Genomic DNA, 27,625 nt, shown 5'->3' on the forward strand with positions numbered 1-27,625 from the left:
TCATACTAAGCTACATTCAAAAGGTCCCAGGTTCATTTCCTGCTCTGTCGCTGGGCTGCAGTTGCACTCACAGCCAATGTCTCTGGGCAAGAGACAAAATAAAAATCAGACTGAGTTCTCACTCCTGATTGCAATCTATTGCCTCCTGCTCATACGCGTGCATATATTGGAGGATTGTGTTGGCTATGATGTCCTCCATGGTCAAATATCTAACAACAACAACTTCCTGTATTTAGATACTGCTTTTAACATAATAAAACATCCCAAGGTACTTCACAGGACATATATAAATCAAAATGTGACACCAAGTCACATAAAGAGCTATTTGGGCAGATGACCAAAAGCTTGGTCAAAGAGGGAGGTTTTATTGAGTGTCTAAAAGGAGGAAAGTGAGGTAGAGAGGCAGAGAGATTTAGAGAGGTAATTCCAGAGCTTCGAGCCTTGGCAACTGAAGGCATGGCCCCACTGGTGGAACAATTAAAATCGGGGATGCTATAGAAGCCAAAATTAAAGGAGCGCTGATATCTCGGAGAAGATTACAGATATAGGGAGGGGTGAGGCCATGGAGCAATTTGAAATCAAGGATGAGAATTTTAAAATTAAGACGTTGCTTAACTGGGAACCAATGTAGGTCAGCGAGCACAGGCATGATAGGTGAATAGGGCATGGGCAGCAGAGTTTTGGATTCACTTAGTTTGCAGAGTAGGACGCTGGGAGGCGTTGGAATAGTCAAGTCTAGAGGTAACAAAGGCATGGATGAGGGTTCAGCAGCAAATGGGTTGAGGCCGGGGCTGAGTCAGGCAATGTAACAGATAACAGGTGCTGCTGGCTGTAAAGTTATACCTCAGGAGGAGAGAGTCCAGGGGAAGAAAATGGAAATAAATGAACAGCGAGAGAGAACTGCAAGAACAGCAGATGGTCTGAGAGCACAGCGGGATAAAGCAGAGGCAGAGAGAGAGAGAGAGAGAGCACTGCAAGAACAGTGCGGAAGATCCGAGAGCACGGTGAGGATAAATCAGCGGCGGAGAAAGAAATCGAAAGAACGAGAGAAAGTACTGCGAGAACAGCAGAAGGTCTGGGAGCACAGCGGGATAAAGCAGCGGTGGAGAGAGAGAGAGTACGGCGAGAACAGCGCAGAAGATCCGAAAGCACAATGAGGATAAATCAGCAGCAGAGAGAGAGAGAGAGAAAACACTGCAAGAACAGCGCTGAAGACCCTAGAGCACAGTGGGGATAAAGCAGTGGCGGAGAGAGAGAGAGAGAGAGAGCACTGTGAGAAAAGCAGAAGGTCTGAGAGCACAGTAGGATAAATCAGCAGCGGAGAGAGAAAGAGAGAGAGAGAGAACTGTGAAATGAAGCCAAGAAAAAAAAATCAAGGAGTGACATCACAGGAAAGTGGGTAACTGTATTTTTTTTCTGTCCCTAATCTAGGGCAATTTTTCAAATTAGGAGCTGGGAAATTAATATCCTCGATTAGGGTGCGTATAACAGTAAGTGAATTAATAAGAGTAGTAGCACAGAATAGGTCTAGAGACATTAATTAAAAATAATATGTTAAACAAGGTACCAAATAGATTCTAAAAGAGGGAATAGAGCTTTTTTTATATCATGGCTGAGCAACTGCGACCTGTTGCTTGCAATCGTGTGCCATGTGGGAACTCCAGGAAACTTCATATGTCTTGGGCGACTACATGTGTAGGAAGTGTCTCCAGCTGCTTCAGTTCAAGCTCAGGATATCCAAGCTTGAGGGGCAGCTGGAGTCACTGTAGAGCATCAGGGAGCAGGAGAGTTTCCCGGATCATACTTTCCAGGAGGTGGTCATCCCACTGGCAGTAAGAGTTTAGGATACTATGTGGGTGTCCATCTGGAAGACTGGGAAGAGACAGGAGGTGCAAGAATCTTCAGGGTGTGTGCCACTCTCAAACAGGTACTCAGCATTGAAGAATGCTGAGGGTAACCATACCCTAAAGGAGTGCAGTCCAGAACATGGCACCAATGGGCAAGGAACTGTACAGGAGGGAGCGGCAAAGTGTAGAAATGCCATTGTTATTGTCAGGGGGATAGACAGGCATTTCTGTAACCATCATCCTGACTCCCGCATGCTGTGTTGCCTCCCTGATGCCAGGGTAAAGGAAATCACGGAAAGGATGCAGGATATTCTGCTGAGGGAAGAGAGTGAGCCAGAAGTTGTTGCTACCAATTACAAAGCAAGGGCAGGTATTGAGGTCCTACGGGTCAGATTTTCAGGAGCTAGGGAGGAAGTTAAAGAGTATGACCTCAAAGGTCGTAATCTCTGGACTTTTTTCCAGTGCCATGCACTAGTGAATGTAGAAATAGGAAGATAGGGATGATCAATGGGTGGCTTGAAGCATGGCGCAGAAGGGAGGGTTTATGATTCTTGGGGCATTAGGAACAGTTCTGGGACAGAAGGCACCTATTCAAAAGGGTTGGGATGCACCTCAACAAGACTGGGACCAATGTCCTTGTGGGGACGTTCACTAGTGTGGTTGGGGAGGGTTTAAGCTAAATTGGCAGGGGGATGGGCACCAGCATCTAGAAGTAGAAAGAAGGAATAAGGTACATAATGTGAGAGTGTTAGACAATACTAGAGAAGGGAGTAGTTTCACAGCAGACTGAGAAGGGTTATAAGGAATGCAAAGACAGGATTACAATGCATGTATGTCACTCTAGAATTGGCCTTTATAGCCACTCCAGGCACTGCTTCGCAAACCACTGACCACCTCCAGGCGATTACCCATTGTCTCTCGAGACAAGCAGGCCAAAGAAAGGAAAGAAAGAAAGTATGTAAACACACAAATTTGGTGAATAAGGTTGGTGAGCTACAAGCATAAATAGCAGTCTGGGAATATGATGCAGTGGCAATAACAGTAACATGACTTAAAAATGGCGAGGATTGGGCATTTAGTCTACAAGGATATAAAGTGTTCAGAAAAGATAGAGAAGGAGAAAAGGGAGGTGGGGTGGCAGTACTGATTAGACAAGGCATTGTAGTGTTGGAAAGAGGGGATGTCCTTGAAGGGGCAAGGACAGAATCCATTTGGTTAGAGTCGAGGAGCAAAATGGGTATGATCATGCTACTAGGGGTATTCCATAGGCCTCCAAATAGCGACAGAGAGAGATAGAGGAGCAGATCTGCAGGGAAATCACAAAGATGTGCAAAAACTATAGAGTGGTGATATTGGGGGACTTTAATTAGCCAAATATTGATTGGATAATTTTAGAGTAAAGGGAAAGGAGGCGGAGGAATTTCTGGATTGTGTTCAGGAGAACTTCTTTGATCAGTATATTCTCAGCCCAACTAGAAAGGAGGCATTGCTGGACCTGGTGCTGGTAAATTAGGTGGGCCAAGTGAACCAAGTGTCTGTGGAGAGCACTTGGATATGAGTGATCATTGTATCATAAGGTAATGCAGAAAAGCAATGAATGATAGAAAGTAGAATGGCTAGATTGGAAGAGGGCTAATTTAAATGCGATGAGAAGGGATGTAGCCAGGATAACATGGAACCAAAGACTGACAAGCAAAGCTGTAATGGAACAATGGGTTATTGTTAAGGAACAGATGCTTCAGATACAAGTTAGGTACATTCTAACAAGGGCGAAAGGTAGGGGAACCAAAGACAGGACTCCTTGGATGACAATGGAGATAGAGATTACGATGAAAATATAAAAAGTATAAAAAAGACGGGTATGATGCATGCCAGGTGAATTCTTCAAGTGAGGACCAGGCCAAATACAATAAATTGAGAGGGGAGGCGAAGAGAAAAATAAGACTGGCAAAGAGAGACTATGAGAATAGAATGGTAGTCAACATAAAAGGGAACCCAAGAATCTTCTACCAGCATGTAAATAGCAAGTGGGTAGTAAGAGGTGGAGTGGGGCCTATTAGGGACAAAAAGGGTAATACATCCTTCGAGGCGGAGGGCAAGGCTAGAATACTTAATGAGTACTTTGCATCGGTTGTTTACTAAGGAAAAGGAATCTGAAAAAAATTCAGAAAGGTGGAGAGAGTAAAAGAAATGGATAGGGTAAAAATTGAGAGTGAGGAGGTACTGGATAGGTTGATTATGCTTAGGGTAGTAATAGACAAGGTTGATGACAGGATTGCATTGGATGTTGTCTATATGGATTTTAAGAAAGCATTCAACAAGGTACAGCATAAAAGGCTGGTTAACAAAATTGAGGCTCATGGAATAAGAGCGTTAGTGTCCAACTGGATAAAAGAAACTGGCTCAACGACAGAAAACAGCGAGTTTTACAATTTATATAAATGACTTGGATGAAAGGACCAAAGGTATTGTTGCTAAATTTGCTGATGACACAAAGATTGGTAGGAAAGTAAGTTGTGAAGAAGCCATAAGGAGGCTGAAGGGGGATAGAGATAGGTTAAGTGAGTGAGGAAAGATCTGGCAAACTGAGTATAATGTGGGAAAATGTGAAATTGTCCATTTTGGCAGGAAGAATAAAAAAGAAGTATATTATTTAAATGGTGATTGCAGTTTGCGGAGCTCTGAGATGGATAGGGATCCAGGTGTCCTACTGCATGAATCGCAAAAGATTAATATGCAAGTTCAGAAAGTAATTAGGAAAGCTAATAGAATGCTATTGTTTATTTATTTATTATTTAGAGCTACAGCACTGAAACAGGCCCTTCAGCCCACCGAGTCTGTGCCGACCAAGAACCACACATTTATACTAACCCTACGGTAATCCCATGTTCCCTACCACCTACCTACACTAGGGGCAAATTACAATGGCCAATTTACCTATCACCTGCAAGTCTTTGGCAGTGGGAGGAAACCGGAGCACCCGGCGAAAACCCACGCAGTCACAGGGAGAACTTGCAAACTCCACACAGGCAGTACCCAGAATTGAACCCCGGTTCCCTGGAACTGTGAGGCTGTGGTGCTAACCACTGCACCACTGTGCCACGAGGGGAACTGAATACAAAGGTTATGCTTCAGTTATACAGGGCATTGGTGAGATTGGGCATCTGGAGTACTGTGTACTGTATTGGTCTCCTTATTTAAGGAAGGATGCAAATGCGTTGAAAGCAGTCCAGAGAAGGTTTACTCGACTAATACCTGGAATGAGCGGATTGTCTTATGAGGAAAGGTTGCACAGGCTAGTGTTATGACCCGGAAGGAGTAATGTACTGTCAATTCAGTCTCATTTTTCCACAGGTCACAGCATATTATTAAAGTTTCCCACCTACCAGAAATTAACCAAATTAAACACTTTATTAACCCCAGAATAAAATGCACCAAACCAGGTATCTTTAAACAACAGCAAATTAACTATTTATTAATCAACTAAATTTTAAACAATACTGAGACACATCAATGTCTGAAAATACTTTAGAACTTCTTATTCCCCCTAACCCTCATGCACATACACATACATTCAAAAACCAACGGTTAACCAGTTCTAAAACGATGTTTTAAATTAGAGCTGTTTCTTAGGAATAATAAAATAACTGGGTTGTAAGTCTTGGTGGGTTACTTTCCCGGATCAGTGAGGTGTCCCAGAGTCGAATAGTCAGATGTCACTTGAAGTCACCAGGTGAGTTGATGAACAGACTGTAATGGATAGGCATTCAAGGCAATTCACTGCAGTAGGCATCACACCGATTTTTCAACAAGGAGTATAACAACAGATCTATTTAGATTTTGAATTAGCAGTCTATCAGTAGAAACTGTACTGAGTTTCCAAAACTCCCAGAAACACAAAAGACAGCAGAAAGTCACTCCTGAGGCAGAGACTTCTTAGAGACAGGAGTAAAAAAGGAATTTGCTACCTCCAACAATGCAAAGATTCCTTTCCAAGGGTCTTTTCCTCTTTAGGCAAAACACAGCCCAAAGGCCAATGTGGATTTTCTGCTGAGAGAGACAAATCCTTCCTTCAAGGAGAGCACACTTCGCTGGTCTGCCAGATCAAACCAGTTCTAGCCAGTCTTTACACACAGCCAAACTGATACAATATGGCATGTGACCACATCTCTCTTGCTGTTGCTTAGGAACAGGCTTGCAGCTCGCACATACTGTTCCCAGAGAAAATAATAACTTCTCTCAGTCTTAAAGGCACACAGACCCCACCTTAGTTTATAAACAGAGTAAAAAAAACACTTCCATGACACTAGGCTTGTATCTACTGGAGTTTAGAAGAATAAGAGGTGACTTGATTGAAACATATAAGATCCTGAGGGGTCTTAACAGGATGGATGTGGAAAGCATGTTTCCCCTTGTGAGAGAATCTAGAACTAGGGGTTAATATTTAAAAATAAGGGGTCGCCCATTTAAGACAGATGAGGAGAATTTTTTTCTCTGAGAGGGTCGTCAGTCTTTGGAACTATCTTCCTCAAAAGGCGGTGGAAGCAGAGTTTTTGAATATTTGTAAGGCAGAGGTAGATAGATTCTTGACAAGCAAGGGGGTGGAAGGGTATCAGAGGTCGGCGGGAATGTGGAGTCGAGGTTACAATCAGATCAGCCATGATATTATTGAATGGTGGAGTAGGCTCAAGGGGCCGAGGGGCCGAGGGGCCTACTCCTGCTCTTAATTCGTATGTTCTTATGTTTGTGGTAAATGGTTGTTTTTCATACTGGAGGGTGGTAGACAGTGGTGTTCCCAAGGGTCAGTGCTGGGACCACTGTTTTTTTTTACTATATATAAATACTTGGTTCTTGGAATACAGAGTAGAAGTTGAAAATGTGCTGATGATACCGAACTTGGAGGAGTTACAAACAGTGAGGATGATACAAACCACCTGCAACAGGCTGGCACAATGGACAGACAAGGGGCAAATGGAATTTAATACAGATAACTATGAGGTGATGCATTTTGGCAGAAGGGATAGGTTGCGCCAATATAGACTTAATGCCACAGTTCTAAAGAGTGTGCAGAAACAGGGGGACTCGGGGGTGCATGTGCATTGATCTTTAGAGGTGGAAGGATATATTGAGAGAGTGGTTAGTAAAGCAAATGGGATCTTGGGTTTCATAAATAGAGGCATAGGGCTAAATTTTATGTGCTCCCCGAGACGGGTTCAGAGGTGGCGGGGCCCACAGAATTGCGAAGGGAAGCGAGGAGGGAGGTGGGCAGAGGGCCTGTCGCCTCCCCTTTGCAACGCAGTTTTGTTGGGGTGGAAAAGGCCAAGGACGGCCTTCCCGCCCAGAGGCCAATTGAGGCTCTTAAGTGGCCTATTAACGGCCACTTAAGGGCCTCTTCCTGCTGTCGCTAGGATTTAACCAGCAGCAGGTGAGGGGCCTCCGCCACGCAGGGAGGTCACCCAATAAAAGAAGGCGACCTCCCTGCTGGCTTTGGAGGGGAGCCCTCCTCCATGAGCAATCTGTGGCCCATGGAGGACCCCCACCGGGAAAAAGTCTACCTCCCACCCCCTGGACTAAACGCCCCCCCACCCCACCCTCACTGGGGCCTGCCGGTCTGGCCGCAGTGACCCTGCCTCACTTAACTTGGATCCAGGCTACAGCGCTGGGCCTGGGTCCAAGGCTTCTCACAGTACCACCAGTGGCTGCCACTCCCAGTGGCGCTGCTGATACTGCTGAGTTGCCAGACCTGTGATTGGCTGGCAGCTCTTGGAGGCAGGATCCCTGGGCTGAGTTTTATCAGCACGCCATGCTCTGAAACAGAAGATTCTGAAAGGTTTTTTTGAAATTCAAAGTCCTTCAGACGTACTTGATTGGGGGGGGGGGGTGGCGAGTGGTGGTTGGCTCTTTCAAAGTCAATGGGTATTGATGGCTTTTGATGACCAATATTGACAAAAACCATTCTAGATAATTGAATCAGAGTGCACCGCTATTGTTTTGGCTAGATGGGGTAATTACCTGTCTCCCAGCTGGCCTTTGACTTCTGATATGCAAATTGTGCATGGCCATCTTTAGCTGTTCTGTTCTGCTTTTTAAAAGTTATTTGTAATAATGTCCAGTAAAAAGTCTCAGGCAACATTCCATACGACGAAATTAATATTTTCCATTTGGCATGTGTGATTTCCGTCACAATATGCAGTAAGCTCATGTTGTGGTCACAGACCAGTCGAACACTGAGGGAGTGGAAGCTCTTCCTGTGATGAATCTGGCTGTCCGGTCACTCCGGTCACTGCCTTGATGGTCACATGAGTGCAATCAATGATTCCCTGCATCTGGGGGAATCCAGCAATGGATGTAAAGCCCACTGCACTTTGTGCCTTTGAGGCCCCATCTGTCTGGAATTGTACTGGCTAGCTCTCATAAACAGGGCATCAGTGACCTGCGAGATGTAGTGCTCTGCAGCCATTTGCGAGATGCCACTAAGGTCCGCAGCTGATCCTCGGTAGGAGCCAGAGGCAAAGAAATTCAAGGCCATGGTGATGACTTTGACAGCTACTGCCAGGGCATGGCTAGTAGTGCCTTAGAACATAGGGAGGTCTTCCGAAACGAGAGCACAAATCTCAGTGACCATCTGCCTGGATAGGCACAGTCACCAGCAGCACTGGTTCTCCGACATGTTCAGAGAGCTCCGTCTTTGGTGGTCGACCCTATGATGAGGGTATGGCTGCTGTTGCCTTCCTGCCCCTCGTCTCTTTCCGCTGCCCTCCTCACGCCTCCCCTGCTGAGAATGTTGCTCCTCGTGGCCACTGGACCCAAAATCTGAGAGTTGCGCTCCCATTGCCAGTTATTGCCTTCCTTGTGATCAGCGGGACTGTCTCAAATGTCTGGAAGCGTTATCCCCTTCTCTTATGCCCCTGTGATGCCAGGAAGATGATGACCCCTAGTACTGCCTGAGTGCTTAGAGAGCACTCCACGCAACCTGTGCACACCTGATAGCACCTGGGTGCCAATGGTTGAATGCCCCTCTCAGCCGTGTTCCCTTTTATGGGCCCAACTAAGTTGATCATGCGGCTATGACTGGCTCCCCGCTCTGTTGCCACCTCATGCCCCTGGTCTGCCCCAACCCAGCATGCACCCTGTGCGGCCCCCCACCAAACTCCCAAACTGGCCCTCAACATGCTCTCAAAGAGCTCCTTAGCTACTCTAATTGGCCTCATTGCAGAATTGGGTGGGTTGCCGGAAGCCGCCTTCCCCTCGTCCTGATGAAAATTGCTGGCAGTGGGAACAGCGATAGGAAATCAGCACGGCAGCTGGCGGTGCTATTTTTATCACCCAGCTGCCTCTTTTCCCACCCCTGGTGGGTCCCAAAAATCCTGCCCTTTGTATTTGATACCACGTCCCAGCAAGCCAACTGAGTGATAACTACTGTCTTGCCAATTTTGTTCACATTGCAAAAACAAATAAATAAAACTCATCCTAACTATTAATGCTGCCCATGGCATTAATAATTCTATAATTTGCTCCTCCCCTGCAAACCTGAGAAATTAATTCATATACAGACATTTATCAATAACAATTTGTATCAAGGACACTCCAGTGGCTAGCAAAATAACAGTAGGGTGAAATTGGCCAAGGAAGTAGCTACTGTGGAAAAGACTATTGGGCACATTGTAAATGGACTACTGATTCACTATCATCTATTTTATGGTCTCGCTGAATCCCATTTCATTTCCAATATTTAAGCAGATTTAGTACATAGGGAACAATTATTTGAGGTTGTGATTAAGGCATATTGTTGGAGCAGAGTGTGTTGGATTTGAGATACATCATTGGTGCCAAATGCCTTGAGATTATGATATATTAAGTGTCAGCATTCACTCAGTTGCTTCTGAGTCAGAAGGTCGTGGGTTTAAGTTTCACTCCAGACTTGAGAATCTAACAATGAACAAAGGTGCAACTGTTCACAATTTGACAATTCAAACTCCAGGCGTTTTCCCCCAAAACTGTTTTTGTAAAAGTGAGAACAAATCTCAAACCTTCACAGGATCACTTTAGGAAAGATGTAAAGTCTTTAGAGAAGGTGCAGAAAAAGTGTACGAGAATGGTTTCAGGGATGAGGGACATGAGTTACGCGGATAGATTGCAGAAACTGAGGTTGTTCTCCTTAGAGAAGAGAAGGTTAAGAGGAGATTTGATACAGGTGTTCAAAATTGAGGGGTCTAGACAGAGAAGATAGAGAGACACTGTTCACATTGGCAGAAAAGCTGGCATGGACTCAATGAGATGAACAGCCTTGTTCTGCGCTATTCTAGAATTCTATGATTCTATGAAGGGACACAGGTTTCTACACTTCAGCTCCTGCACAGATTGCAAGCTGGAAAATTCTACAAACTGCACATGTTAAGAATGCACAGACTCAAAGGGCCAAATGGCCTCCTTCTATGCTGTACTGTTCTAAGGTAACATTTCAGTGCAGGACAAAGGGAGTGCCACATTGTCAGAGGTGTTGCCCTTCAAATGAAATGTTAAATTGAGCTCCAGCCTGCCCTCTTAGGTGGACATAAAAAGCTCTATTTGAAGAAGAGCAAAGGAGTTCCCCCAGTGTCCTGGACAACACATCCCTCAACCATCATGCCAGAAGCTGATGATCTGGTCATTTATCTCACAATTGTTTAATGGGACCTTGCTATCTACAAATTGGCTGCTGCATACCCCTATGGTACAACATTGACTACCCTTCAAATGTGTTTCATTTGCTTTGGGATGGCCTGAATTTGTGAAAGGTGTTTTCTTTCATTCTACATTGTTGGTACACAAAGCCTTGTGATTAAGGCCTATTTCTGGGGCACAGTAGATAAGGCTCTACTTTTCACCTATTTATGTTACATTTGAGTTGCTGAGGGTCAGGAGAAAAGGTGGAAGGTTTTCCATTTTCCCATCTTGTATAACTGAGGTCAAAAAGCATAAAATGTACCCTCAAAATGTAAACGCAAATAATAATTTCTGGGCTACTTAATAAATGAACAGAAACAATCTGTCATCTAGAAAGTTACATATGTGGGATAGAGTCTGGAAGTTTAATGTGACGTCAAGTTTGCAAATTATACTGTTGGCACTATTTAATGGGGATGTGGTTTAACTGGGACATTCTTTTAAAGAGGAAATGGCTTTCAACACTAATTAATTCACTTGCGATTTGAATCAATTTTGACCAAAAAGAATGTTTAATCTGTTCCCAGGACATGGGCAACACTGGCGAGATTTTATTTATTGTTGTTATGCAGGCCCCCACCTGCCAAGTATGAGGCATATTAATTTCGCCACATGGACATTAAATTTCAAACTGTTGTTGAAGTGAAGAAAGGACATGCTTTAAAAAAATTGCCAGATCTTGGCTGGAAAGATATTTGCATATTTTGGAAATGTTTGGAAGGACAAAGCAGCCATTCCCTGACACATTCAACCCACAATGGACCCTTGGCTGGAAAGATATTTGCATATAAACAGACAGTGCTTGGAAAGGACAAAGGACCATTCCCTGACACATTCAACCCATAATGGACTTTTGATCACCAGACGTTGAAAGTGGGGGAGCTCCCATTCCAGGCTGACTGCTAAGATGGCCGAATACATAAACGGACATGGTCAAACCAGCTACTCACATGACTAACCTGCTGGGAAACCTGAGTTTTTTGAATTTGTACAAACAGTTTGGGAAGAAAGCAAAATGCTCCTGGACTGAGAAGATCTCTCCTGGCTGGTCCACCACAGCCTCTCCTGTCTGCCTGCTCCCATCTCTTTCTCACAAGCCTCTGAATCCACTGAAGACACATGAATCCCAAGCGAGAAAAGTCTCCTACAGTGAACAAGATTTAAGAAGAATACTGGGCCCCAATGAAAAGCAAGATCTACCTACAATCAAGGACTCTGCAGTGAGTTCGAAGAACCGTAACAAAAACTCTTCAGATATTGCCTCAAACTTTGCCACTTTATTTTTCTTCTGCTTGTTTCTGTCTCTATTTGCATGTGTGTATCACATATGCATGAGAGCGTGGGAGTGTCGTGTATCCGTAGGCATTAACCAAATTAGAATTTAAGTTTAAGTTTAATAAATTTCAACGTTTCTTCTTTAAACCTACAAAAGCCTGTTTGTGCTGGTTTCGTTGCCTTATAATTGGAAAGCAGTGAACAAGGATGCACCAAGGGGGAGCTAAAAACACGGTGTGTTTAAAATTAAACCCTGTTACAGTAAGACCAGGTGAAGGCTGAGAGAGATCCTTAGACACCTTTCTCACCTGGCCGTAACATTGCCCATACCTATTTACCATGAGAAGGCAATGATGGTTCTTCTCCTTGAATCACTGCAGTAATTGTGATAATGTGATCTCACTAATATGTAGCCAAAATGTTACCAAACCCATATCACTGGGCCTCCACTCCTTTAAAGATGCTTAGGGAATTCCCCCAAATGGGTATGGATTGCTCAAGCTAAAAGTTGTCGCAAGCAAAATGCAGACATGCTAATGGGATGGAATGAGGAGTAGCCAGCCGTTCATCAGTTTCCTCCCCAAAGCAAGAAGGGCACCAATTTCCAGTGACACTGGTAGAATTGGGCCTTTGAAGAGGAGGAGGCAGTAAAGCTCTGAATGTGAAAAAGAATATCCTTTCTTTCATAGACTATAGGGAGAAAGTCAGTGCTGAGGCCTTCTGACTATTTTACGCTCTCCCAGTCTTCCACACTGTAAGGCCTTGCCAAAGTGCCGGCCAGGAACTGGGCGCTGTTCGGCCTAGATGAATGACCTGAGCCTACAAATGCCAAGTGTGGGTTCAGGACAAATCAGGCAGAATACACATTGAATATACTTTGCCTGAATAGCACCCAGGCAAGGGGTAGGGGAGGAAAATCAGCTCTCCACCTTCCATTATACAATCAGATGTGTAAGAACATTGAGTAAGTTCATTCTACCTGCTTGACCGTGTCCTGATCCTTGGTTGCACCCATGTAGAATACCAATATATCATGTCTACTGAAAAACTGGAAACCTTGTGATGATTGGACATCCCAAGATATTAACTGAGTTGCCACATAACCTGTGGGTCAAAGTCCATATCCTAGGGGAATGCCTAAGCTCCACTCTTTGATGCATTCCTCATTGTTGTCCCTGGCTCCTTCCTGATGCTGCTGCTTCACTCCCCAATAGGAATCTACTGCAAACTCAGATTGAGAAGCTCTATTATGGCAATAGTTTTGGCCATATTCTGTCTGCAGTGAAAGATACCTTTCCTGAAAAGCCAATGCTAGCAATAAGAAGGTAAAAAAGAATTAATGTACCTCTGCGAACAGGCAGAGTGAGGATGTGTCTTCATGGAGAGGGCAAGAGGGAGAAACAGTTCTTGTGAAGGAGAGAGGAATGTGCCACTGCAAAGGAAGACTTGGAAGAGAGAGAAGGAAGGGAATGAGGAGGGAGGCAGAGAAAGGGGAAGGGATCTAAAAAGAAACTCAGGGTAAAGTGCTAAAGATTTAATAGCTTATCAGTGATAAGGAGAAAGTGCTAGCTTTCTTATTCAATCTTGCAAGAAGCAACTTTCTCAGTCCCAATTTTTCAAGTCGTTTTTAAGGGAGAGATGATCAGTTGGTCTGGTTATTTTGGATAAACCTAAAGATGAACTAATTTTCTTGTAAATGATTGTAAATTACAAATGAAAAATTGTGAAGCAAGAAGTGTTTAAAATTAACAAGAAGGTATTATTTACAAAAGAAATAACTTGCATTTATGAAGGGCCTTTCACAATCGAAGCCTGACTCAAATCATTTTACAACCAATTGATTACTTCGGAAGTTCACTGTTTAGGCAAACACAGTCGCCAATTTTGCACAGAGCATCATCCCTTAAACAACAACTGAATGAATATCCAAATTATTGATTTTTGGTAGTGTTGGTTGAGGGAGCTATATTGAATTACAAGATGTGAATTTAATGAGGGAAAATGCTCAGGATCCCCATAAAATTACATAGGTTATGAGACAGAAGCAGAGTTTAGAAAGAGTGTGTGTATAATTCTGAATTTACTGCCTACAGTGACTGTGGTCTTATGATTTATGATCTTTATGAATTTATATTAAATGTTTCTGCATAATTACCTTCAAATTTTAGCTGGCTAAAGATTCATTTCTTTCCCCTACAGATACTGTAATGTAAAGACCTTTCTTTGCGGGAACAAATTGGCCGAAAAAATGAAGAAAGTCATGCAGTTCTTGTGGGCTGCTTACTGCAAACCTACTCCTGGATGCTGGAAAGAACTACTTGTCCTCTTTATGTTATGTTCAAGTATATGTGCAATCAGCAGTGTCTTGTTCCACAATTGGATGTTTTCATCTCTGAAGTACAGCGTACATTTGTGCAGTACAATAACCTGCATGTTCATGGGTACCATGTTCCTGCTTCTCTTCCTGGTCCATCCCATACGCTGTGTTTTTACTATGGTGATCCCTACGTTAGGCACAAAACAAGGACGTGATTTGCTCCTTTCCACATGTTTCATGCTTGTAGCTATCAACATAATCCCCAATATTATGGGCAATATCAAGATGATTCTCCAGGTGCTTCAGTGCATCGCTCTGACCTCAACTGAAAGTCTTGTGAACTCCACTAACATTGTAAGGGAGGTTAAAGAGGTACTGGATTTAGATTTAACCACGGTCGTACGCAAAATTTCAGAGAGCCGTGTTGCCACAAATTCAAAAGCAGAATGGGGTTTTAATTCAGACATCAATCACTCATCAATCAAGGCCCATCTACAAGCTGTTAACAAAGAAATCCAAGGCAACTTTTTTACAATTCAGACCATACTCAATGAGATCACTTTGAATACCAACAGAGTACTTGCTGGCTTTGTTTTCTTCTATCTGACTATAACATCAGCTTTGTATGTGAAGAGCTATCTGACGAATTTGCAGTTTGACAACATATATATAACCAGCAGACTGGCTCAGCTAGTACAAACAAGCAAGGGGCAGCCCATACCATGCCGGACCGCCAGTAAAAAGCTAATCAGATCTACAGGGTTGAAAATGTCCTCAGATGAAATAGCCAGATGTGTGAAGCAAATGGTGATCAGTACAGCATACTTAGCCCTGTCTGCAATTGTCATAGCAACAGATTTTATTGTCTTCAGCCTCACGTCACAGATCCTGCGTTGGACTGCTGATATTCCACCTGTACCTATCACTGTGGAACTTACGTACAAAGTAATGATGATTTTCTTCTTTTTTGGTTCTGTTTCTCTCTCAAAGACAAAGCGAAACTCTGGTTGACATGTAGCTTAGTAAAGCCATTGTTACGACCAGGTGAGAAAGGGGTCTAGGGGTTCCCTCTCAGCCTTTGCCTGGTTTACCCGTAACAGGGTTTAATTTTTAAAAACACCGTATTTTAGCACCCCCTCTGTGAATCCTTGTTCACCGCTTTCCAGTTGCAAGGCAAAAAAATCAATTAGACAGGTTTTCTTAGATTTAAACAAGAAAGATGGAAGTTTATTAATCTTAAACTCTAATCCGGTTAATGACTACGCATTTACGATAAACACACATGCAGATAGAGGCAGAAAAAGTAGAAAGAATAAAGGGAAAAAGTTTGAAGCAATAGCTGGGTCTGTTTACATTTCTTTGAGTTCAATGTGGAGTCTTTGGTTGCCTGTATATCTTGCTGTTTCTTGGGGCCCAGGGCAGGCTTTAACTTGTTTTTGATGTAGGAGTCTTTTCTCTCTTGAGGTTTAAGTGGCTTCAGTGGGTCTGAAGGTTTGTGAGAAAGCAAGAGAGAGCCAGCCAGGAAAGAGGCTGTCTTGTTCCAGGTTCAGTTGCAGTCTGTCTTCAATCTGTCCTGTGAGCACAATTCAAAACTCCAAGTTGGTCAGCAGGTTAGTCATGTTTATTTGGGAACAACTGCTCCTGTGGTTTGTGGATTTCAAAGTTCTCAGTGGGGGGATGTAGTTCTGTCTCTTACACCAACAAGATGTGGATCAACATTGCCCAGACCAATCTCTGTTAATTGAATCAGTGAGCAGTTCTTTTGTCTCTCCAAGCACTGTCTCTTAGTATGAAAATGTTCTCCAGCTAAATGTCTGGTGATCTCTTTAAACAAGTCATTTCTTCACTCCAGCAATAGTTTAAAATTAATGTTCATATGACAAAATTAATATGCCTCATTCTTGGCTGGTGGGGGTCTGCATGACATCTCAACACCCAACGGAATGAAATGCAATTTTTTTTTTTAAAAGAGCACTTCATTAAAAGGGACTAGGGAGAAGATAGGTACAGGAAAATACAAATGCATCTCTCTCATTCATTCAGAAATCCTAACAGTTGTTACAGCCTGTCTTTTCTTGGGAGCAGTGCTGCTTTGAACTGCCGTTTTTGATATCCCAATAAACATGAGGTTTTTGGAGAGGTTTTTCAGTTTGCACATTTCCATGACTGCCTAGGGTGTCTTTGTTCTTGTTGAAGTCTGCAGGGAAAGGGTTAGATTTAATTACCCCTAAGTGGGAGTTCTGCTCATGGGCGTCGGCAATGGGCAGTTCTACTCCGAACTCTCTATCAGTGCTTTGATGAGTCATGCAAGGGCTTTTCACCTTCGGGGATGGTTGGTTCCCTTTTTTCTTGACTGTGTGGGTTTATTCCTTGCTAATCTTCCCTTTGTCTTCTGGGACACTACTGCTTGCAGGTATTTGTTCAGATTGTGCTGCATTCCCCTGCGGTACTTCAACTAGGTGAGGCATCACCCTCACAGTTTCCCTGCCCTCTTGAGGACTTTCTTTGTCTCAGCAGGTTCCTGTAAATGCTGTTAGCAACTCTGGTCGGGTGCTTCTAGTGTCTGCATTTATGTAGGAGGGTGTGAAGTCTAACTTTTGAAACATTTCAGATTGGCTGACTGGACAGTAAAGGGTTTTATCCGGATTCGTCCTGGACTTCCTTTAACCTGTCCCCTTTGTCCCTTTTTCCCCTTTCCTTTCTAACTTTTGCCAGCCTTGTGTCTGCCTGTCCCCTTTTGTTCTTGGCAGGGGTCCCTTACAGTTCACCAGCCCTCTGCTGGAGGGTCCTCCAAACACCGATACAGGACTTAGGGGTGCAGTTTTCATTGTAGGTTTGGGTTTCCCCTCAACCCAGCACCTGTGGCAACTCCTACAGTACTCCACCACATCTTTGTGGAGTTTTGGCCAGTCAAACTGCAGTCTTATGTGGGCTTTGGTTTTTCACATACCGACATGTACAGCCACTGTAATCTCATGGGCCATTCTTAATATATCTCTCCCTTACCTCTGCGACACCACTAACTGGTGAACCACTGTCCACTCCGTGCTCTCAGGTCTGTGAGAGGAACTCCACTTCCTCATCAGTACCTCATTCTTTAAATAGTAGCAATCAGGGACTCCATCTGCTTCAATTTCAGACTGGGCAGCCTGTGCTAACTCTCTCAATATTGAGTCAGCTCGCTGAGCCTCAGCGAGGGAAGATCCATGTAACTCATTCCCTGATTCTTCTAACTTTTCAAAAAAAGTCTCAGACAGACAGACCTCATGGTCATCTGCCTGCAGTGCCAATTCAGTCTCCTCTGGGGGAGCTGCTTTGATCATGGCCTGATTCATTACACTTTCAGGGAAATTGCAGTGGACCGTCTCCTGCCACTGCCCTGTCTCTCTGACCTCCTGCAGTCTCTCTTTCACTACTGGGGAAGCTACCACCTTTGTCTCCGTCAGGTCATTACCTAGGAGCAGGTCAACCCCGTCCACAGGCAAACTAGGGACAATACCTACAGTCACCGGTCCCGAAACTATGTCGCATTCCAAGTGCACCTGGTGTAAAGGTACAGGCATACACTGCCCTCCAATACCATTCACCACCATTCTGGAGTTTACTGCACTCTCTGGGGGTAAAGGTCAGGCCTTTTAGTATAGTTAGGGGGATTGACACTGTTCTTTGCAGCAAAGAGCGAGACTCCGGATGGCTGTGTTGCCCGCCAGGTGCCAGGGATTGGGACATCTGCTCAGGGCTGGAGAGGAACTTACAGTGGGAGGGGGAGGATCCAGTCATCGTGGTCCATGTAGGTACCAACAACAAAGGCAAGATAAGGAAAGAGGTTCTGCATAGTCAGTTTGAGGAACTAGGTGCCAAATTAAGAAGTAGAACCTCAAAGGTAATAATTTCTGGATTATTACCTCAGCCATGTGCAAATTGGCATAGGGGCAAATAAGATTAGAGAAATTAATGCATGGCTCAAAGACTGGTGTGGTAGAGGTGGGTTCCGGTTCATGGGGCACGGGCACCAGTCCTGGGGAAAGTGGTGGATGTAGTGTTGGGACGGTCTACAACTGAACCATGCTAAGGCAGGTGTTCCAGCGAGCTGCATAACTAGGGAAGTAGAGAGGGTTTTAAACTGAATAGTGAGGGCAAGGGATCAAATTAGGGAAGATATGGTAAATCAAGGAGTAGAGACAAGGCAAGAGAGAAAGGTATTAATATGGGAAATGATAAACAGACTGTGACAGGAAGGACAGAGCGTACAAATCTAAGAGTCAATCAACAGATAAGGCTAGAGGTTACAAAAATAATAAAAGGGAAAAACTAAAGGCTCTCTATCAGAATGCAAGTAGTATTCAAAGCAAAACAGATGAACTGAGAGCGCAAATAGAAATAAATAAGTATGATCTGATAGCCATTACAGAGACATGGCAACAGATTGGGACCTGAATATTGAAGGGTACAGGACATTTAGGAAGGACAAGAAGCTAGGAAAAGGTGGAGGGATAGCTCTGTTAATTAATGATAGTATTAGCGCAATAGAGAGGGATGACCTAAGTTCAGGAGACCAAGATGTAGAAGCAGTTTGGGTAGAGATGAGAAATCATAAAGGCAAGAAGTCACTTGTGGCAGTGGTGTACAAGCCTCCTAACATTAACCACACTGTAGGACAGGGTATAAAGGAAGAAATAAGGCAGCTTGTCGGAAAGGTACAGCGATAATTATGGGGGATTTTAACCTACATATAGACTGGAAAAATCAGACGAGCAGAGGTAGCCTAGATGAGGAGTACCTGGAATGTTTTTGAGATAATTTCTTGGAACAGTACATTCTGGAGCCAACTAGAGAATAGGCTATACTAGACCTGGTATTGTGCAACGAGATAGGATTAATTAATGACCTCATAGTTAAGGCACCCCTAGTTAGCAATGATCATAATATAATTGAATTTTACATTCAGTTTGAGGGAGAGAAGAGTGGGTCCAAGACTAGTATTTTAAACTTAAATAAGAGCAATTATGAGGGCATGAAAGCAGAGCTAGCTAAAGTGAACTGGCAAATCGGGTTAAGGGATAGGTCAATAGAGATGCAGTGGCAGACATTTAAGGGGATATTTCAGAATACAAAGAATAGATACATTTCAATGAGAAAGAAAAATTCCAAGGGTGGGACCGGGCATCTGTAGTTAACTTAAACAGTTAAAGATAGTATCAAACTTAAAGAAAAAGCCTACAATTGCGCAAAGATGGGAGGCAGGTCGGAGGATTGGACAGAATATAAAAACAGCAAAGAATGACTAAAAGATTGATAAGGAAGGTAAAATTAGAGTACAAGAGAAAGCTAGCTAGAAATATAAAGACAGATAGTAAGAGTTTCTATAGATAATTAAAAAAGAAAAGAGTTAACAAACTGAGCGTTGGTCCTATAGAAAGTATGTCTGGGGATTTAATAATGGATAATAAGGAGATGGCAGATGAACTGAACAGATATTTTGCATTGGACCTCACTATTGAGGAAACAAGTAACATCCCAGTATTAGCAGTAAGTCAGGAAATGGAAGGGAGAGAGGAACTCAAGAAAATTACAATCACCAGGGAAGTGGTACTGAACAAATTGTTGGAGCTGCAGGCTGACAAGTCCCAGGGTCCTGATGGACTTCATCCTAGGATGTTAAAGGAAGTGGCTAGTGAGATAGTTGATGCATTAGTTTTAATTTTCCAAAATTCCTTAGATTCGGAGAAGGTTCCGTTAGATTGGAAAATAACGAATGTTATTCAAAAAGGAAGGGAGACAGAAAGCTGGAAACTACAGGCCAGTTAGCTTAATATCTGGCTTAGGGAAAATGTTAGAAGCTATTATTAAAGACGGTATATCATGGCATTTAGAAAAATTCAAGGTAATCAGGCAGAGTCAACATGGATTTGTGAAAGGGAAATCATGTTTAACCAATTTATTGGAGTTCTTTGAGGGAGCTACTTGTGCTTTGGATAAAGGGGAACCGGTGGATGTATTGTACTTAAATTTCAAGAAGGCATTTGATAGGGTGCCACATCAAAGGTTATTGCAGAAAATAAAAGCTCATGGTGTAGGGGATAACATATTGGCATGGATAAAAGATTGGCGAGCTAACAGGAAACAGAAAGCAAGCATAAATGGGTCATTTTCTGGTTGGCAAGATGTAACAAGTGATGTGTCACAAGGATCTGTGCTGGGGCCTCAACTTTTTACAAGTTATATAAATGACTTAGATGGAGGGACCGAAGGTATGGTTGCTAAATTTGCTGATGAAAACAAAGATAGGTCGGAAAGTAACTTGTGAAGAGGACATAAGGGGGCTACAAAGGGATATAGATAGGTTAAGTGAGTGGGCAAAGACTTGGCAAATGGAGTATAATGTGGGAAAGTGTGAAGTTGTCCACTTTGGCAGGAAGAATAAAAAAGAAGCATATTATCTAAATGGTGAGAGATTGCAGAGCTCTGAGATGTAGAGGGATGTGGGTGTCCTAGTGCATGAATCGCAAAAGGTTAGTATGCAGGTACAGCGCGTAATTAGGAAAGCTAATAGAAAGAAAAGTCTCCTGCAGTGAACAAGGTTTAAGAAGAATACTGGGCTCCAACAAAAAGCAAGATCTACCTACAATCAAGGACTCTACAGTGAGCTCAAAGAACCATAACACAGGGGCGGCACAGTGGCGCAGTGGTTAGCACCGCAGCCTCACCGCTCCAGCGACCCAGGTTCGATTCTGGGTACTGCCTGTGCGGAGTTTGCAAGTTCTCCCTGTGACCACATGGGTTTCCGTCGGGTGCTCCAGTTTCCTCCCACAGCCAAAGACTTGCAGGTTGATAGGTAAATTGGCCATTATAAATTGCCCCTAGTGTAGGTAGGTGGTAAGAGAATGGTGGGGATGTGGTAGGGAATATGGGGTTAATGTCGGATTAGTATAAATGGGTGGCACAAACTCGGTGGGCCGAAGGGCCTGTTTCAGTGCTGTATCTCTAAATAAATAAATAAAATAAATAAATGTTATCATTTATCGTGAGGGAAATTGAATACAAAAGTAGGGAGGTTATGCTTCAGTTATACAGGGCATTGGTGAGACCACATCTGGAGTACTGTGTACAGTATTGGTCTCCTTATTTAAAGAAGGATGTATATGCATTGGAGGTACAGAGAAGGTTTACTAGACTAATACCTGGAATGGGCGGGCTGTCTTACAAGGAAATATTGGACAGGCTAGGCTTGTATCTGCAGGAATTTAGAAGAGGCAACTTGATTGAAAATAAAAGATCCTGAGGAGTCTTGACAGGGTGGATGTGGAAAAAATGTTTCCCCTTGTGGGAGAATCTAGAACTAGGGGTCACTATTTAAAAATAAGGGGTGGCTCATTTAAGATCGAGATGAGGAGAATTTTTTTCCCTCAGAGGGTCATGAGTCTTTGGAATTCCCTTCCTCAAAAGGTGGTGGAAACAGAGTCTTTGAATATTTTTAAGGCAGAGGTAGATAGATTCTTGATAAGCAAGGGGGTGGAAAGTTATTGGGGGTAGGTGGAAATATGGAGTAATCAATTCAGCCATGAACTTATTGAATGTCAGAGCAGGTTCAAAGGGCCGAGTGGCCTACTCCTGCTCCTAATTCGTATGTTCGTATGTTTTCCCAATAAAAGGAATCTAGTGGTCCCTGTGTCCCTGAGAATTACTATGGGCTTGCTTGCTCCACTCCAGGGGTATGGGGTTACCCTCCCTTCAGACACAAAACCCTTCAGGAATCCTATTAAATGTTCCTGCACTTGCAGCGGTAAGCTTCCTGTGTCTCACTCTTACTGCAGTTACAGCCACAGCTTGTTCTGCCGTGCTTTCCATCAGGGTCCCTTCTCCTTCACTGAGCAGGTGTGCCCTGATTAACACTACAGGCTTTCCCTTTAGTTTCCAGCAGTCAGCTTTTAGATGCCCTGCTTTATTACAATGGAAGCACACAGGTCTCTGGGTCTCACTCCTACTTACAGCACCTTCCTTTTTGGCTGGAGGAGGGCCCCTTGTGTCTCCTGCTTTTCTTTCCCACCCAGGACTGCTTAGGCTTCTATCACCTTCCCACCCTTTGTCCTTTTCGGATTTGTGGGGGTGATTAGGAAAGGTTTTCCCCTGGGAAACTGACTTATAAATGAGAGTAAACTCATCGGCCAGAACTGCTGCCTGCCGGGCTCTATGAACCTTCTATTCCTCTACATGTGTCTTTATGGAGAGTGGGAGAGAGTTTTTAAATTCCTTTAACAAAATTACTTCTCTGAGATTTTCATAGTTGAGCTGTACTTTAAGAGCCCTCAATCACTGGTCAAAAGCCAGCTTCTTATTTCTCTCAAACTCCAGGTAAATTTGATCATCTTGCTTCTTGAGGGTTCTAAACTTTTGGCAATAGGCTTCCGGTTCTAACTCATATGCCCCGAGGATAGCAATTTTTGTCAGTTCAGAACTGGATGAACTCTCATCTGACAACATGGAATAAACCTCATGGGGCTTTTCTGGTTAGCTTGCTTTGTAGCAGGAGAGTCCAAGCCTCAGCTGGCCACTTTAACTGCCTTGCCAGTTTTTCAAAAGACACGAAAAATGCTTCCACATCTCCCTCATTGAATTTTGGGATCAGTTGGGAAAGTTTTATCAATTCTGTACCCAGCCCTGAATTACGATCCTCCATATTGGCCATGCTTTCACTGGGGTTACTCTGTCGCCCCCGAGTTAACTCAAGCTGCCTCAGCTCTCCCTCTTCGCATTCCTTCTGGAAGGCTCTTTCTCTTCTCCTGTCTCTCTCTTTTCCTTTTTATTTCTTCAAATTCAAGTTTCCTCTGTTCCAATTGTATCTTTGCTGGCAATATCCTGTTGGAGTCGACTTCTAACCCTGCTTCTGCTTCTTCAGATTCAAGGGAAAAATGATTAGCCACTAGTCTTCAGAGTTCAGACTTTCTAGCCTTGGCACAGACAGCGATCCCACTGCTCCGCCATTTTCCTCAACTCCCCCATAGACAGTGCTTTTAACTTATCCCAAGTTACTTCACCCTGGCTTGGGGAGCTACTTGCTTCAGTCATAAACATGTTCGTATTCTAGTACACACAACCACAAGAAAACCTGTATTGAAATCTTTTCTCTTTTGATTGGGATCAAATTTGGCTTCCCACTTCCAATTCCTCACTTGTCTGTGGGTCAACCCCGGACGCTAGCTCCCAAATTTCTGTTATGACCAGGTGAGAAAGGGGTCTAGGGGTTCCCTCTCAGCCTTTGTCTGGTTTGACCGTAACAGGGTTCAATTTTTAAAACATTGTGTTTAGCTCCCCCTCAGTGAATCCTTGTTCACCGCTTTCCAATTGTAAGGTAAAACAATCAATCAGACAGATTTTCTTAGATTTAAACAAGAAAGGTGGAAGTTTATTAACCTTAAACTCTAATCTGGTTAACAACTATGAATACGCGACACGACCAAGCTAGCATGCATATGTGACAAACACACACGCAGATATAGACAGAAAAAGTAGAAGGAATAAAGGGGGAAAGTTTGAGGCACTAATTGGGTGTATTTACAGTTCTTTGAGTTCATTGTGGACTCTTTGGTTGCCAGTAAATCTTGCTGTTCGTTGGGATCCAGTGCATACTTTAACTTATTTCGATGTAGAAGTCTTTTCTCTCTTGAGGTTCAAGCGACTTCAATGGGTCCGGAGGTTTGTGAGAAAGCGAGAGAGACCCAGCCAGGAGAGAGGCTCTCTTGTTCCATGTTCAGTTGCAATCTGCAGTCTGTCTTCAAACTGTCCTGTGAGCACAATTCAAAACTCCAAGTAGGGCAGCAGGTTAGTCATGTGACTAACCCCTTATTTGGGAACAACCGCTCCTGCAGTTTGTGGATTTCAAAGCTCTGTGTGGTGGGGTGTAATGCTGTCTCTTACCCCAACAAGATGTGGATTACCATTGCCCAGACCAATCTCTGTTAATTGAATCGGTGAGCAGTTCTTTTGTCTCTCCAAGCACTGTCTGTTAGCATGCAAATGTTCTCCAGCCAAATGTCTGGTGATCTCTTTAAACAAGTCATTTCTTCACTCCAGCAATAGTTTAAAATTAATGTTCATATGACGAAATTAATATGCCTCATTCTTGGCAGGTGGGGGTCTTCATGACACCATTTAAAAAAACAAATGTAGCAATGGGACTAATTTCTACAGGGTTCGAATTGAAAAGCAGAGAAGTTATGTTAAACTTGTATGGAACCTTGGTTAGACCACACTTGGTGTGCTGTGAACAGTTTTGGTCTCTATATTATAAAAGAGATATAGAGGCACTGGCGAAGACACAAAAGAGCGATGCCAGAACTGAGAGGTTATACCTATTCGGAAAGTGAAAACAGCCTGGGACTCTTTCCTCTAGAAAAGAGAAAACTAAGGGGTAACCTGATAGAGGTGTTTAAGATTATGAAATCGCTTGCTGGGTAGATGTAGAGAAGATGTTTCCACTTTGGCTGGGGAGGCCAGGACTACAAATATAAGATGTTGCTAATTAATCCAATTGGGAATTCAGGAGAAATCTTTTTAGTTCAGGCAAATAGCATAGATGGATTTAAAGGGAAGCTAGGTAAACATGCGAGGGACAAAGGTTTAGAAAGTTAAGTTGATGGAATTAAATGAAGAAGGATAAAAGAAGTATGGAGCATAAATACTATCATGGACTTTTTGGGCCAAATGGCCTGTTTTCATGCTGTAAATACAGTGTAAGACTGTATCAGACACACGTAACTACATAATCTTATGAAAGTTTTCTGAGTTTGTTTATTATAATGAAGTTGTAAGTTCTAACAGAAAACATTTATGATCTTGGTAGATACATTGACCAGAGAAAATGTTCACAAGTGCAGTTACCATTGTTTACATGTATTGATTAGACAACTTCTTGCCACTCCCCAAATTCTTAATTAGTAAATGATATTTCCTTTTGTTCCTCAGATCTCTGTCATATCCTCATTGAGATGATAGGCAGATAGCTATTTCCAAAGACTCTCTGCCTCTGCTGTGTTAGGCATGTATGTGAAACTAAAGCGATTGCTTTAACTGTACAATTTATAGCTCAGGAAAAGGTACCTTGCCCTCTGCAATTCTGGATGATTTTACTGTTCTTGTTTCTTGTTGTGCTGCATCCTGATACTATTAGCTCCCCTTCACCATGACACCCCTTTATTTAACTTCAGCTCCATGTAATACATAAAGAGAAAAGAAAATCTTGCATTTATATAGTGCCTTTCATGATCTCCAGACATCCAAAGAGTTTTACAGCCAATGAAGTACTTTTGAAGTGCTGTCACTGTTGTAATGTAGGAACCATGGCAGCCAATTTACACACAGCAAGCTTCCACAAACAGCAATGTGCTAATGGCCAGATAATATGTTTTTAGTGATGTTAGTTGAGGGATAAATATTGGCCAGAACATCGTGTGGTTTTTCCTAATAATTCATGTCAAAATGGGCTGTATCATTTTCTTTGAAATTCTTGCAAAGCAACAACCCCTATGAGTAAAGCTAATGATGTGCAGTATTGTGTAATTACATATTGTGTTGTCAGGATTTTTTTTACATTGTAGGGAGAAGTTCCAATAGTAGCAGATTTTTCAATGTCGTGGAAATCCCTTTTTAGGAGCCAAGAGTTTCACGAGTGACCCACATTGGAGAATATTAGAGCAGAGACACAGACTACCTCAAGGCAAAAACTGAAAAGAGAAGTGATATATAGGAACTGACACTGAGTGTTTGAAGCAAATTAAATAAAGTGATAAGCAAATACTAATATAATTATAAACTTCAATATAGATAATTGTGAGGTGGAACATTTTGGTAGGAAGGAGGCCACATATTCCTTAGAATATAATTGTTTCAATGGGGTAGAGGAACAAAGGGTTCTGGGGACGCAGATACACAAATCACTAAAGATAGCAATGCAGGTTAATAAGGCCATTAAAAAAAAGCAAACAAGGAACTGAGGTTCATTTCAAGAGGGATAGAATTGAAAAGCAGAGAAGTTATGTTGTATGGAACATTGGTTAGACCACATTTGGAGTATCGCAAGAGTTCTATATTATGAAAAAGATTTAGAGGCTATGGAGAAGGTGCAAAAAATATTTACTAAGATGACACCAAATCAAGAGGTTATACCTATCAGAAAAGATTGAACAGGATGACGCTATTTTCTCGAGAAAAAGGAAGACTGGGGGTGACCTGATAGAGGTCTTTAAGCTAATGACAGGGTTTGAAAGGGCAGATGTAAAGAAAATGTTTCCACTTATGGGCAAGACCAGAACTACAGGCTGTTAATATAAGATAGTCACTAATAAATCCTATAAGAAATGCAGGAGAAACTTCTTTACCCAGAGAGTGGTTGAAATGTGGAACTCATTACCACAAGGAATAGTTGAGGTGACTAGCATAGATGCATTTATTGGGAAACTTGAAGGAAATAGGAACTTGGGAGATTGGCCCTATAGAATAACATTCCTGAGACTGAGCTACAGACTCTAATTTAATTGAGGTTTTCAGATTTATCTGCATGGAAATAATATATCTCCTGTGGTATAACTCAAGAACAAATATAAAAAGAGGCCCTGAAATTCCAATTCTGCTACTGTACTGAGGGACTTTTGTCGATCTCCCATTAGGAAATTGATAGGGAATTTCATCCCCTAAATCATTTTCTTTCTGTGACTGCACATCTACTTGTGTCTCACTATTTAATTCTTTGTGTCTTCCTCCCACTGTCATTCTATCTCTCTCTGCATATCAAAATATTTAAATCATTACAAATGACTACAACCACCACTACAATCTCTCTTCCTCTCTCAGTAAACTCCTTCTCAGCTTGGCACCATAACCAAGATACTAGCTGCCTGAAGCAATATGCTGCTGTGATGTCAAAATGGAAGAGGGTCAATGAACAAGTAGAGGAGTAACTTCTGGCAAATAACAAAGCTTTTAAAGATCGGAACTGAATGGAAACAAGGATTTATTTAGAAATAGAAAAGTGTAATGTTGGTTTCAAAAATTTAATGCGTATCATTACAAACCAGTAACCTTTCTCAAGGAAATGAGTGACTCGATTCAAGCCTTGATCACTGTTTATCTCCTATCCTATGAACTAAGCAGGCTGCTCAATAGCAACACACAGACCTTTATAGACCAATATACAGACCTTTAATTTCCTTGATATAGATACTTAATATATAGCTGGGAATGGCTTAAAGGGTGAAATGTGAGGGATCAAATGGTTTATCTATAGAACACTGGATATCTATATAGCTCTTTCTAAGAGCTGGCGCAGGCACAATAGTCCAATGCCCTCCTTCTGTGCTGTATTATTCTATGATTCGATGATCTGGGAGTGAGTTCCAGCTGTAATCTAATCAATAAGTTCAGCTGGCTTGCCTAAAGAATACTACCTTGATGATTGACTATAATTTAATCAAAAGTTCAGGTGATG

The 27,625-nt window shown here is 42.7% G+C and overlaps 1 protein-coding gene across 3 annotated transcripts in view; it reads left to right on the top strand.

Moving 5' to 3' along the window:
• ocstamp (osteoclast stimulatory transmembrane protein) overlaps positions 1-27,625 on the top strand; it is a 38,987-nt gene that overhangs the window by 6,756 nt on the left and 4,606 nt on the right. For all 3 annotated transcript variants that reach the window (XM_068048536.1, XM_068048537.1, XM_068048535.1), the window contains one exon: positions 14,028-15,090. In XM_068048536.1, coding sequence (XP_067904637.1) covers positions 14,028-15,090 — 1,063 coding nt within the window. The remainder of the gene's footprint in view (positions 1-14,027; positions 15,091-27,625) is intronic.

The sequence above is a fragment of the Heterodontus francisci genome, chromosome 16, assembly GCF_036365525.1.
Source record: "Heterodontus francisci isolate sHetFra1 chromosome 16, sHetFra1.hap1, whole genome shotgun sequence".
Lineage (NCBI taxonomy): Eukaryota > Metazoa > Chordata > Chondrichthyes > Heterodontiformes > Heterodontidae > Heterodontus > Heterodontus francisci.